Source organism: Phacochoerus africanus, chromosome 4, assembly GCF_016906955.1.
Source record: "Phacochoerus africanus isolate WHEZ1 chromosome 4, ROS_Pafr_v1, whole genome shotgun sequence".
In the NCBI taxonomy this organism is placed as follows: Eukaryota; Metazoa; Chordata; class Mammalia; order Artiodactyla; family Suidae; genus Phacochoerus; species Phacochoerus africanus.
In genome coordinates, this window is record NC_062547.1 from 78,884,330 (window position 1) to 78,898,491 (window position 14,162).

The 14,162-nt window shown below is 53.8% G+C and overlaps 2 protein-coding genes across 2 annotated transcripts in view; one reads left to right on the top strand and one right to left on the bottom strand.

The window, feature by feature from the left end:
* Positions 1-2,677, top strand: part of MRNIP (MRN complex interacting protein) — a 22,186-nt gene extending 19,509 nt beyond the window's left edge. Inside the window, exons 6-7 of the mRNA XM_047777873.1 lie at positions 805-892; positions 1,966-2,677. Of these exons, the coding sequence (XP_047633829.1) occupies positions 805-892; positions 1,966-2,445 (568 nt within the window). The 3' untranslated portion in view covers positions 2,446-2,677. The remainder of the gene's footprint in view (positions 1-804; positions 893-1,965) is intronic.
* Positions 2,636-13,834, bottom strand: SQSTM1 (sequestosome 1). Its single transcript, XM_047777872.1, has 8 exons — positions 13,562-13,834; positions 11,355-11,450; positions 10,638-10,867; positions 10,411-10,552; positions 9,561-9,641; positions 5,021-5,235; positions 4,547-4,742; positions 2,636-3,551 (listed from the first exon to the last, which is right to left on the bottom strand). Exons 1-8 carry the CDS (start codon positions 13,764-13,766, stop codon positions 3,394-3,396), a joined length of 1,323 nt encoding a protein of 440 aa, XP_047633828.1. The 5' UTR covers positions 13,767-13,834; the 3' UTR covers positions 2,636-3,393.
* Between the last annotated feature and the right edge of the window lie 328 nt (positions 13,835-14,162).

Below are 14,162 nucleotides of genomic sequence, written 5' to 3' on the forward strand. Positions count from 1 at the left end.
GTGTCACACCAGGTCACCACTAAGTCAAGAGCAAGGGGACTGTTCACTGGTCAGACAGTGTTTTTTGTTTTTTGTTTTTGGTCTTTTTAGGGCCACCCTGCTGCACATGGAGGTTCCCCGGGCCAGGAATCGAATTGGAGCTACAGCCGTCGGCCTACACCACAGCCACAGAAATGCAGGATCTGAGCCGTGTCTTCGACCTACACTACAGTTTATGGCAATGCTGATCCCCAACCCACTGAGCAAGGCAGGGATCTTTCCTCCTCGTGTTTCCTAGTCAGATTCATTTCCCCTAAGCCACGACAGGAACTCCCCAGGCTGGGTTTGTTTTTTTGTTTGTTTGTTTGTTTTTAACTGTCTTTTTAGGGCCGTACCCTCGGCATATGGGGCAACCTGGTGAGTGAGGCTAGGGATCTAACCCCCATCCTCATGGATGCTAGTCAGGTTCATTAGCCACTGAGCCACAACAGGAACTCCCCCAGACTGGGTTCTTTTTTTTTTTGTCTTTTGTCTTTTTGTTGTTGTTGCTATTTCTTGGGCCGGTCCCGCGGCATATGGAGGTTCCCAGGCTAGGAGTTGAATCGGAGCTGTAGCCACCGGCCTACGCCAGAGCCACAGCAACGTGGGATCCGAGCCGCGTCTGCAACCTACACCACAGCTCACGGCAACGCCGGATCGTTAACCCACTGAGCAAGGGCAGGGACCGAACCCGCAACCTCATGGTTCCCAGTCAGATTCGTTAACCACTGCGCCACGACGGGAACTCCCCAGACTGGGTTCTTAACCGCACTTTCCATCTGCCAGGAGATGGGGCCAGAGCACAGTTCAGCCTCCAAGCTGCCCTGATGTCCAGGACTTTAGAAACTATAAGGTCACCTCGGAGCCTCTGAAGGTCAGTGATTGAGGACAGTGTTTCTCTTCTGGTCCCAGTGGCCATTGAGCACATGTAGGATTTTTAAATTGTTTTGTGAACAGTTAAAGTATGAGACTTAGACCCCCTAAAACCCAACTTCCTACCTGGGTGTCTTGTTTGCTTGGTCTTAAGCCAGCTCCTTTCTCTGGCCTGCACTGTTTCCTTGCCATGCTCCTCCTGGCACTAGTGTTAACTCTCCGTCAAAAGGGCAGCTTGATGCCCTTGGAGGCAACCAGGGTTGACAGTAGGGCTTTTTTACGTCAGGCCTGTTCTCTTCATTTCATGTGGAGGAGAGGGGAAGGCCTTTGTTGGACTGTTCAGCATGGGGCCTGCCCTGGATTTCATTCATTCAGTCACTTATTTTTGTCTTTTTAGGGTTGCACCTGTGGCATATGGAAGTTCCCGGACTAGGGTCTACACCACAGCCCACCACAACATGGGATTCTTAACTCACTGAGCGAGGCCGGAGATTGGACCCACGTCCTCAGTCCTGCTAGTCAGGTTTGTTACTGCTGAGCCACAACAGGAACTCCTGAAACCCAGTTTTCAATGCATCCTTGTTTCCTGAAGTAGGAGAGGCCAGGCCCCAGTACTACTGTCACATCTCCTGGGGGGACTCTGAAGCCTCTTCCACAGCTTAAAAACCATCGACATGGTTCTAGAGAGACCTTCCCACTTGCTTGGCAATGACCACATGGCCCTTGCTACTTGCACCCATCTCAGGCACTCCCTCACCTGATGCTAAGGTCCCCGTGAGATTCCCTGATCACGAGAACATCTCCCCTTTTGGGAAAGCCTGGTCATGGAATCTGGCAAAGCATCTGGAGTGAGGTAGAGGGCATATATTTGCTGGCCTTTGCTAAACTTCAAAATCAAAGCATGGCCCTAGCCTGCCAGCCTACAGTCAAGTAGCGCAGAGCAGAAAGCGTCAGCGCCCAGAGGAAGAGGTGAGGACCAGTGCAAGTATGGGAAACTCCTCCTCGCCCTGTGCCTCACCTGCTGGACACTCCTCTGCTCAGAGAACGTGGCCTTCACCTCGTGTTTCCATGCAGGACCATGCTGGCCTGGCAGCAAAGGTCAAAGGAAGCAGTCCTGCAGACTGGGACTCCAGGGAGCTCATCATTCCTCGAGAACCAGCACGTCCTGCCCAGCAGGTCAAGGCCACGTCTTCTAAGTGGGAACAGTTTCTTCCACCACTTGGAAACAGCTCAAGTGTGGACACGGAGCCCCCGACACCCCTGCAGCAAGGCCACAGGCCAGCGCTGGCAGCACAGGCTGAGCAGGGGACTCCCAGACCTCAGGCCCCAAGGGAAGGAGGCCTCCGCTGGACTCCTGGTGCACTCCAGCCTCCTCAGGACGCACACTCTACCATGCCTGAGCCCAAGAGTCTCTGTGGGAAGACCCCCAGGCAGTCACGGGGCACGGGCCCGTGGGCAGAGGGTGGGCTCTTGGTCAGAGGGGCGCAGGAGCCTTCACCCATGCGACTGTGTGACCTCTTTAAAACCGGCGAGGACTTTGATGATGATCTGTGAATTGAAACTAGTATGGTGTTAATGTGGACCTATTTTTTTAATGTAGACACAGCTGTCACATGAGCCCTTCTCCACTTGACCTCTGTGCCCCTAGAAACAGCTCCACAAAATGCTTTTCAACAGTAGGACTGAAATGATTCCTGGCGACTACCAAGAACCGAGAAGAAACGTGACTAGCACACAGATCATCTCTGTTGTGACATTTTTTGATTAAAGTGCTTATACCATTTAATTACAGATTGTTTACAAATGTGGTAACAGAATGGCTACAAAGTGATTTTCTTACTTTAAAAGGAGCTGACAGCACTGGGAAATGAGAGAACTACAGTGGTTATGAAACAGGCAGTACTCAGTGAACACCAAGGTCAGTTCCCCTGCCAGCCCTTCTCTAGTCCCAGATGTGCAGCCAAAGTCCCAAAGTCCCAGAGCTGTCCTGCCCTCTGGTACTCACCACAGGACAGCCGCCTCCGCCCCGACACAATGCTGGCTATACTCTAGCTCCATTCAGAGTACATCTGTTTCTAGCAGAAAATCAACTACATATTAGTGTACTATTAGTCATTTTAAAAAGAAAAAAAAAAAGGAAAAGAAACAGCAGAAGGCCATTAGGCAAGATCTGTTCTGGACTGCTGGTGTAACCCTGTGGGGGACAGCGGGAACATTGACACGGTGTGGCCTCCACATCCTCCCCAGTCTCGGCTCTGCTGGGGGTGCTGGCTGCAAGGGGCCAGGCGCCCAAACGTTTCTCAGCTATCAGCTCCCACACATGTAGAACTCCACCCTCGTGTCACTTGCTCTACTGCCCCGATGGCTTTGTGCGTCCCCACCCCCCAGATTCTGGAAGAAGAATGCAGAGAAATGGGCCCTTACAGAGGCACGGGGGTTCTACACTAGTTCAACACAACTATGAGACAGGAAAGGGGACACAGAAGGGGTGAGCAAACACTGTCACAAGGGCGGTGGGTGTTTCGAATACTGGATGGTGTCCAGGGCAGCCCCGATGTCGTAATTCTTGGTCTGTAGGAGCCTGGTCAGCCAGCCACCTTCATCAGAGAACCCCATGGACAGCATCTGGGAGAGGGACTCGATCAGCCGGGGGTCAGCTTCTGCCAGAGAGAGTAACAACAGCCATGAGGGAGAGCCACTGTGCCCCAAACACAACCTCATGTGGCAGCAAGTACCCAGGGCCTACAGGGCCTGGCCCTTTCACAAGGTCTGAACCCTCACAGGGACCCTCCCAGGCAGGGACTGGCAAGCTTTTCCTGTAAAAGGTCCGAGAAGTATATTTTAAGCTTCTCTGCAAGCTATCTGGCCTCTGTCACTATTCAACCCTGCCGTGGCAGCATAAAAGCAGCATTTTTATGTAAACAGATGAGCATGGCTGTGTTCCAGTAAAACTTATATTTATGAACACTAATTTGAATTTCATCTAATTTTCCCAGGTTGACTTTTTTCCAACCATTATAAAAATGAAAAAATCATTCTTGGTTCATAGGTCATAGTTTGCCACTCTGCGCCCAAAGGCAGAGAAGGTAGCTCCTAGTAGCCCAAGGGCTAAATTTTGGCCCAGATGGGTTTCCCCTGGAATACTGTTTTAAACATTACTGTCATGTGACAGTAATGAGCCACGACAGGATGTCTGTCACCTCTTCAGTGTGTGTTCTCCAGGCTGCCATACTCCGTAGCCAGCCCCGCTGCCTTCCACATCACCCACTTCTCACAGTGGCTTCCTGCCTGGCTCCTGGCAGAACCTTGGCTGTGACCCCTGCTCTCAGGGTGGCACTTTCTGTGGGGAAATGATGACGATGGACTCTAAGTCCACCTTCAGTAGTGTGTGGCAGTGGCAGTACCAGAGCCAGTGCCACCTCTGTAGCACATCTGCCTTCATAATTCCAGGCCTGGGCGTTAAGTTTAAGGAATTACTAAAATGAGCTGAGCTCACTAGGGCTCAGTGTAGACACAGGGAAGAAAACCACCCCCTACTTTTCTCATGTCAACAGACAGGCCCCACAGTAGAGAACATGACATCTTTCTGTGTTGCTAAAAGCAGAATATTGTCAACAGAAAAGGCAGAAATACAAAACTGCTTGAGATCACTTGCCTGGTGGCAGATGTGGGTACAATGCCGCTTCCTTCAGCCCTGTGGGTCCTTCCTGGGAAGGGTTCAGAGAGCTTGGCCCTTCAGATTCAGGCATCTGTAGAGACTGGAGTTCACCTGTAGATGGGTCCACCTCTTTGGAAGATAAATGGGTCCAGTCATCGTCTCCTCCTGAACAGTTGTCAGACTCCATCTGTTCCTGGAACAAACCCTGCCTTGTGAACACACAAGAACAAGAGGCCCACCTGACTACAGCCTCGATTCCTGGGACAGGTGGGGCATGGAGGACCAGCAAGAGGCTATAGGAATATGTTTTCTTTAGAGTTCTTGTGGAGGGTTCACAGAATGACTTGGATAACACCAACTTAACTCTGCAACAGAAATGGAGCCCACTAGCCGTGAGTGCTGGGGAGGGGCTGTGCTTAGGGTGCTGGGAGACACTGGCAGCCTCAGGGGATGGGGCGGGAGGATGCTTGCCTCAGGCTGCACCCCCGACTCCAGGGCGATCTTATTCATTTGCTCCACCAGACACTGGGCCGTGCCCTCCACCTCCCCGTCCGGCTTGCTAGGGTCGGAAGAGCAGCTGCTCGGCTGAGAGCTGCACTTGTCCTCTGTGCTGGAGCTGCCTGGGGAGGTGGGTGTCAGGCGGCTTCTCTTCCCTCCATGTTCCACGTCAATATCGACTTCGATGCCTAGGAGCCAGGGAGAAAACAAAAACTTGATTGATCCCAGCTAACATCCTGGGTCAGCTTCAGAGCCAGAAAGTCCATAAAGGGCCTTTGTCTTGCCCCTCACTGTGCAGGACAGCAGCTGCACGGCAGGCAGGGCCCGGCCCAAGGAACAGGGTGAGAGCCAAATACCACGTGTGGCCAGAACCACCCCCGCTATGGCGCCGAGGACACAGAAAGCACCACACTTGTGTGCAGGGAAAAGCACGCAGAGTGAACGCTCAAATTCTGCTTATGAGGCAGACAGACAGGCCGTGCGAGCTCTGTGAGGCCCACGAGGCTGCAAGCACAGGGCACCTGGCCACCTCCAGGCTCTCCCGCTCTGGGGTAGTGCTCACTGAGGAGCAGGGAGAGCACAATCACCGGAGCTATGTTTGTAATTAAGCAATTTTAATTTGTCACAGGACTACATGCCCACAGCTTAGAATCAAGTAATTCCAAAAGGCTATAGAAGATTCCCAACCCCCTGCCACACAGCCCGGCCTGCTCTCCAGAGACAGCTTGCAACCAACCTTCAGCGCTCCTTCCTTCTTTCTTGACAGTTTACAGTTCATTTCTTGCCCTGGAAGAGCAACACTTACCTCCCCTTCTTTCAAAAACTCCAGTTTTGGTGCAGACAACCTTCAGTGTTTCCATTAGCACTGCGATATAAACATCATCTTGGCTAGGCCAAGTAGTGGACTTATTTCCTTGCAGAGTGTCTCTGTTTCTGCAGCATGACTGCTGCCCTGTTTCATGTGCTAACTTTCCCCATTTTCTCCCATAGCTTCTCGATCGTGTTCTCTGCATGGGTTCAGTGTGTTGGATGCTCCACAGGTGGTTTTCTTTCCTGGAGATCAGCCCTCTCGGGCACAGAGCCTGCAGCTCCAGCCTGGAATGGGCAGAGGCACAGCTCCTACGCCTTTCCTTCCATTCCTGACTTTTTCTGCTCTCATACTTGGATCATGTCAGATGAGACTACTGCCTTCTGGCTCCCAGGGCTGTGCTCTTGAATCCCCAAGCTTTTCCAGCAACCCGGAGTGTTTCAGGAGGCTCTCTTTCTCTCAAGGGTTCTGACATGTGATGACAACAAGCTCTGATGTGGGGTCTTTTCAGTCATTGTTCAAGGCACTTGGGGTCCCTTTCAATCCAGAGATTATAGTTTCCTTCGTGCCAAGAGACCGTCTTGTACTCTGTTAATTTCCTCCATTCTGTTTACTCTGTTTTCGTTCTGGAATCCCTTCACCCTACACTGGGCCTCCAGGATTAACCCTCAAATTACCCCATCTTTTCTCTCCTTCTGCCTCTGTTTTGCTTCTAGAATATTTCCTTGAAATGATCTTAAAACCTAAGATTTCTTTTGAAGTTGTCTTCTTTTTTTTTTCCTAATTCCAAGAACATTCTTCTTCGGCTCCCTTTTGTTAGCATTGGCAGGGTATCCTAGTTGTCATGGATGCAGCTACTTTTCTGTACCTGAGGATGCTAACATTCTCTTCTCTATTGCATCCGTTCTCGAGTTCCTTTTTTCCCATGCGTGGAGGTTTTCCCAAATGGTTGATGATCCATGGCTGTCTGATCCTAACAAGGCACTAGGAAGCCGCACTCTGGGGAGCCAGGGCCGTCATGAGCTTCCATCTTCAGAGTGCCGGGGAGCAGGGCCAGGCACTCGGGTCCTGGGTCGCAGAGAGAGTCCCTGATGCATTTAGCGTCTCCTGAGCAGGGACTCCCTGGCTCCTGCCAGACTCCCTCTCATTCATGATGCCTAACCGCAGGCTGGTGCCTCACCCTGTCCTGCATCCCCAGGGGCCCCACCCCCGAAGCTTCCCTTTGTCAAGTGCGCCAGCAATTAAACACCAGGTCTCCCTGGAGCATGGGCAAGGGCCAGCACCTGGCGGAGTGGGACCCTGAGGTCTCCGTCCCCTTGTTCCCTGGCCTTCCCTGGTCCCTGCACAGCCAGTCTTGCTCCTCACTGGCATCCCTCAGTTGCTCACTACCCTCCGTCCATTTCCCAACTTCCAGGAGTTTTGTGACATTGTTTTATCTTACTCTCCATTACTTTTTTCCCTTTTTCTCTATCCATGTTGCTTTGTACTTGTTTTGTTTAATCCCCCTATTATTTTTGTAGAGCTTGAGGAGCAAGCAGAGATAAAAGTAGGCTTAGGTACCAGTACCCCTGTCTGCAATATTCAAATTTATTATTTTTTCTTCCATTTTCCCCCTCAGCTTTGCATTATGAAAGGTGCAAGCAAACAGATAAGCAGGAAGAACAATACAAGCACCCATAATAGTCTCACTTTTTTAAATGGGCGAACGATGTGATTGTTCTGTAAGTGGATTATTGAGAGATGACTCAACTTGGGTTCCTCCAACTTGATGATAAGCTGAGACTTCAGGGCTTCAAGACTGCACTTCAAGCAAGCCTGTGCCCTGCTGCCCCCAAAGCCTCTGTGTGGGGAGCGTTTATGCAAGGACCCATGACAAGGAGGGGTCCTCCTGGATTATGTCCTAGGTGGCAGTGACTGTGACCTCCAGCCAGGTACAGCCCTGGGCCTTGTGGCATGGCTCATCCGGCTCTCACAGCACCTACCAAAAAAAAGCCCTTGGGTTTTTCAAGTCACTGACTCACTGCACAGACCGCCCTCCGGGAGGTATCAGTGGCTACATCCCCTCTGGGCCCCTGCTCTGGGAACAGTCCCTTCGAGGCAGTTAGCAGAATGAGTCATCCTATTAGTTCCTCATAAGAAAGCAAAATACCCATGACTCCAACAAGAGTTTGATCCATTCCTCAAGTGACAGTTACTTTAAGGCATGTTTACTGAAAGGTTCCTTGTTGTATAGGGTCCAAGCTCCTCCCTAGTTAGTAGACAACAATTTTTCATCCACTCTGAGAGATCTGAGGAGGCCTTAATTCTCCTCCCCAAAGGCTTCTGAACACTTGCAAAATTATTTCCATGCATCCTGAGTGGGGAATCCAGGTCAAGTTGTGAAACAACTTCACAAGCTCAGATGGGTCTCCGGATGGATAGCAAGCATGATGCAGAGTCTCCTGGGAGGACTTTAGAACAGAAGGACCCCAGACCCTACCCAAGACCCCCCTACGGAAACAGGGGGCCTGGGACTCCACGCTGCCTTCAAGTCCCCTGCCTGAAACTAGACTTGGTTTTATGACTTCCCAGGTTGTCTCATTTGTTCTTTTAGGGAAGGACTTTGTTCTTTGGAATAATTCATTTTAATAGAGTTTCCATATACCAAAATATACACCAAAACTCCTGTGTTGGTGATTCTGATGCCCGGCAGACTTGAGAACCCCTGGCCAGTTGCTGTCTTCCAAAGAGAAACTTCCTAGGGCCCCTAAGTAACAGCCCATTAGTTGGAAATTCTGAAAATTCTACGTCTTTCACTATTTCTTGAGTAAGTGGCAGGGTTTCGGGAGAGCCGCTCTCCCAGGATTAAATTCTCATCACTGCTCCACTGTGACCACCCTGGGAAAGCATTAGATCTAGCAATTGAATGCAGGGTGGGTGGTGGGTGGGTGGCAGGTAGGTTGGGCGCCCTCCCACAGCATTCTTTCAGACATCGGACACCGCCTGCCCCCACAGTCACAAAGGATAGCTCTCTTCTAGCCTGAGACCATGGATCCACGTCAGTCAACTGCAGTAGCTGATGCGCGCTGCCCCAACACAGCAGGCGCTTTCTACAGTCTCAAAGCTCTGGCCTCCGGCCAGGTCACACAATGGAGGTGCATGGCTCGCCCACCCAGACGCCTACCCTGAGCCTGTGCAGCCCTGGCCGCACACAGAGAACCTTCTTCCCCCTCCACTCCCTTCTCCACAGCACCCGCACAAGCCAGCACTCAGCAAGCACCAGGAAAGACTGGGGGTTGTGCAAAAGGGAGGAAAAGCAAAACAGCATCTCCGCAAACGGCTCACTCAAGTCCTTGAGGAAGCCCCAGGGCTCGCGTTAGGGGAAAGGACAGACAGGCCAAAGGACAGACAGGCCACAGATGACAGGCCAGCCCTGCAACTGAGCCTGCTCACCCTCCCCAGTGGGATTACCCCAACCAAACGCTGGCTCATTCCACTTTGCTCCACGTGGAAAGCTCAAGAATTTGGCAGGGAATTCAACCTCTAATGGCCTGTGGCACAGCACTTGGCCAAGGTTGATCTGGGGCAACAATCCTTACCGGTCTCAAGGACACATCAGCTGTCACTCCTCTGCAGAATCCCAGAAAAAGCCACAAAACAGCCACCTACACAGGGGTTACCAAAATGCTCCGCTGACGTCAGAGGATGGACAAGGTGGCCACTTACCCAGAGGGCTGAGGGCAGCTGCCACACTCTCCCCTACGTTCTTGAGGAAATTCACATTGGGATCCTCTGATGGACCAGAAGCTTTGAGGTTAGAAAAGAAAAAGGTATGTTTAACTCAAAGCACATCTCTCAATGACCAACAGCTGTCACAGTCCTGTCACCTTCATCCCAGGAGCCTTCCACCGGGGGCCTTGTCCCAGTGGCCTCCACTCGAGGGCTTCCCTCTCTCCCTCCCTCTCCAGGCCACCACCTGCGCCCCTTTCTTTGTCCTCCCCCTTCATCTGTGTGCCTGGTGCTCAGGAACCCCACACAGGGCTCAGGACACAGCATGACAAATAGCACTCACTGAAAATCAAACAAATATCCCTATCTTTGTCCCTAAAGATGAGGCAAATCAAAAGACACAGTGAGATTAATAAAACCAGGATAAAACCGGAATCCAAAAGTTCAGAATGTAAGTCATGTGTAATTTTTTAACTTGGAGACTGTATTTTAAAAGATGTGAGCGGATTTGGCTCTGACTTTCCTGACGGCTAACGTGAAAGAGAAGAGAACTTGTTGCAGAGATGCAGGTGCCAGTAGGGCCTCCCTGTTTGCAGGGGAGGGCCGCCTCAGGGGGCAGCATGGCCAGGCGGGCAGGGTCAGGGGCACCAGTGGCCTTGGCCCTGGGGCCCCTCAGTTCTCCCACTTACGGAACGGAGATAAGGCCCCACACTCCGCGGGTGTGATGAGGATTAAACGCCATGAATGGCCATGAAGTGTGCAGCCCACCTGCAGGCACGCAGCAATGCAGGACGCAGGGAAGGCCCTCACCCCTCGCCCCTCACAGGCCAGCCACCACAAGCCTCACCTGATTCCTCAGCAGGGCCAGGGCGAGCATCCCCCGCTCGAGGAGGACGTGGGCTCCAGTTCCCCGGCGGGCCCATCTCCCAGCCGGGCCACCCGAAGTGCCCATGTCTCAGCTTCCGAAGCCAGCGGCTGTGAGAGAAGCCCTGGAGAGAGAGGGGCAGGGGGCCAGCTTAGGGGGGGCTCCTGTCACCCCCACCCATCCTGGGCCCACAGGAAGGACGCACTCACCTCAGAAAGGTGCCCGAAGGGGCTGGGGAAGGCGAGCTTGCTGTGCTCCTTGTGAATGCCCTTCCCCTCGCAGGCGGCGCACAGGTCATAGTCCGGGCAGACGCTGCACTTGTAGCGGGTCCCCACCACCGGCCCGTTGCAACCATCACAGATCACATTGGGGTGCACCATGTTGCGGGGCACCTCCTGCGCACACGGGGGGCGGTGGTCCCGCCGGCACTCCTTCTTCTCTGTAGGGAGGGCAGAGAGTCGGGAGACTCGTGAGCCACAGAGACCTCCCCCCACTCCGCCCGCCCCGTCACTACCGTGGGGCCATCACGGTCAGCAGGCCTCAGCACCATTCTTCAGACACCAAATCCACAGGAATTCAGTGGTTCAAGTGACCGTAACCCAGTAACATGAGACCCTCTGGAAAGTTCCCTGTCTCTGCACCTGGGACCTGGGCATGTGCGGCCTGGCCGGCGTGAGGCAGCAGGGAGTTGCGTCTGCACCATTTTAGACTTGTCGGGCACTAAAATCAACCCCAAAGCTGGCCCGCGGGCACAATAAAGAGGGAACCCAAAGACCCTCTGACCTCCCCACCGTGGTGGACACGGACCCTTCCTCAGAGACGATCCCGGCCCTGCCTTAAACGGCCCATAGTCTCCTCACCCCTTCTTTGGGGCAACTTCTGCATGACCTCAAGCTGGTTTTACTCAGCACAGAGCAGCCCCTTACCTTTAATGTAAATACGGAAGATGTCATCCTTCACATATGACATCGCCATCGTCAGTTCCTCATCACTGGAAAAGGCAACCAAGTCCCCGTCCTCATCTAGAATGTTTAAAGGACAGCGCATCAACACCCAGTTGGACACAAGCTGCTGAAAGGGCTGAGGCCAGTGCCAAAGGGGCCTGTGCAGGGCTATAAACTGACGCCCACCTGGGTGAGCCAGGGGCAAGCAGGGCTGGGGCCAAACTGCCCATTCATCCTGCCACTGCCTGGAAGGTGAGCACTCCAAGCTGGGCCCAGGCACACTTGGGAGGTGGAGTGCCTGTGTGCAGTGGGCAGCAGTGGTAGCACCCAGCCACCTGCCACTCTGCCTCTGGGCCAGCTGCTCTGTCAGAAAGGTGCTGTCTCCATCTACATCCAACCAGACCCTGTCAACTGTGGGAGGTCCCCATCTGCAACTGGCTCCTTGGCGTTCCAGCCCCTCCAAAGTTCTTGGACCTCTTGTGGCTTAGGAAAGTAGAATATATCTGCCTGCTTCCTCCCCAACGAAGCTAAAATTACATCTTTGTATGAAGCCTCCAATTTTTAGATGTCAGCTGAAATGATTTAAATACCACCACACAGAACCAACCACACAATACATGTGCAAGCCAGGTCAGGTCTATGGACCACCAAACACAACATCTACCATAAAATCAGGGACTGTGTCAAAAAGCAGAAATAGGGAGTTCGCATTGTAGCTCAGCAGAAATAAACCCGACTAGTATCCATGAGGATGTGGGTTCAATCCCTGGCCTCGCTCAGTGGGTTAAGGATCTGGTGTTGCCATGAGCTGTGGTGTAAGTGGCAGACACAGCTCAGATCTGGTGTTGCTGTGGCGTAGGCCGGCAGCTGCAGCTTTGATTCAACCCCCAGCCTGGGAACTTCCATATGCCTCTGGTGTGACCCTAAAAAGACAAAAAAAAAAAAAGGCAGAAACAACCTAAACACCCATCAGCTAATGAATGGCTAAACAAGATGTGGCGTGACCATAAGACAATATTATTCAGCCACGAAAAGGAATTAAATACTGATACATACTACAACATAGGTAAACCTTGAAAATAGTATGTAAATAAGAGATGCCAGTTACAAGACTACATATTTTTACATGAAATGTCCAGAATAGGGGAATCCATAGAGATTAGTGGTTGCTTGGGGATTGGAGGATAGGATGATGGGGATGGGAGGAAGCTAAAAGAGTTGGTGTATAAAGTGATGAAAATGTTCCCAGATGATTGTGATAATGGCTGCGCAAATCTGTGAATATACTAAAAACTCGACACTTTAAACTACAGTATGTGAACAGGAACTCAAAGTTATTTTTTTGAAAAAGCTAGGGGCTGGCGAGCTGGCAGCAGTCCTGAGGGAGGTCCCGGCACGGCCCCACCCACCGGCGGGCCTGGTCCGCCCGCCTCCCTCCCAGTCACAACAACCTCCCCCAACTCCACCCCCGGCAGCCACCGGTCACGCCAGCTCAGCTAGAAACTAGGCAGGCTAGTGAGCTCTGTCCCTACACCAACACTTCTCGAGAACGTTTTCACCTTGTCCCTCTGTCCGCTGCCAACGGGATAACGTCTGGATCCCTCCTGGCCTTGGGCAGCCTGTGGTCTCTCCTCCCCACCGCCGACCCGAGACTCGCCAGCCAGGCTGTGCAGCCCTGAGGGCTCCCCACTGCTTATTTACCCTCGTCACTCTTCTGCGTAGCCAGCCCTTCCCCCTCATCTGCCCGCCCAGGCTCTTCCGGGTTACTATCCGAACCCCCCCATCTGGGGCTAGCGGGCCCCAGCTGGACAGTAGCCAAGTGGCAGTGTAACCCGAGTGCCCCCTAACCACCCCGTGCCCGCCGTGAGGACGCCCCCGCGCGCCCTCCCCAAGATCTGCACCATCATGGTGGGGGGAGGGGAGGCCTCTTACGTCGCCGGGCCCGATCCGCTAGGGGACTGGCAGCGCCTGACCCCACAGGGCTGGCTGTGGTCACCACTCCTGGCTACCAGAATGGCACCCAAGGCCGAAATGGGAACCCACGCGGGCCACCGCCCACCCAACGAGCGATCAAACTCCCGCAGGCGGCCCCAAGCCCCACGAGAAGGAAGGGAGCAGCGACCCTGCCCGGCAGGGCAGCACTGCGTCACGGCCCCGCACCGCTCCCCGAGAGCGCCCGGCCCGCTCACCGCGGTAGTGCGCCTGGAAGCCGCCGGGCCGTAGCACCGGGAACAGGGCGGCCACCCGGCTCAACAGCCGCTCGCAAGGTCCGGGGCCAGCCGCAGCCTCGGCTTCCGCCTCGGGCTCCGGGCTGAAACAGAAGCTGAAGCGGCGAATCTCGCGGGCGGCGTCCTCCTTGCCCAGAAGGTAGGCCTTCACGGTGAGCGACGCCATGACCACCAGTTGGGGAGCAGAAGAAGAGCCCGGCTGCGGCGGCGGCGAGAGGGGACGCGCGGCCTTTGTAGGGAACGCGGGTGAAGCCCCGCCCCTCCTCGCTTCCTGGGGGCGGGGCCTGAGTGCCAGCGGTCTGGCTCCAGCCACCCCGGCCGTCGCGCGAGAGCCGCCCTACAGGAGCCCCAGCCTCGCTACCTCTCCCCGCCGTTGAGCCCCCTCATTGCCGACCCCTCTCCTCACCGTCCCAAGTGCACCAGGGACACCAAGAGGCCGGCCCCGCACTCCAACATCTAAGTCTGGCGCCTACCTCTATACCTGGGGCAAGGGACCGGCCAGGGTCCCGCCCTAGACCCCTCCCAGGCCTGACCAGGCCGTGACTCAGCAAAACAGAACCCA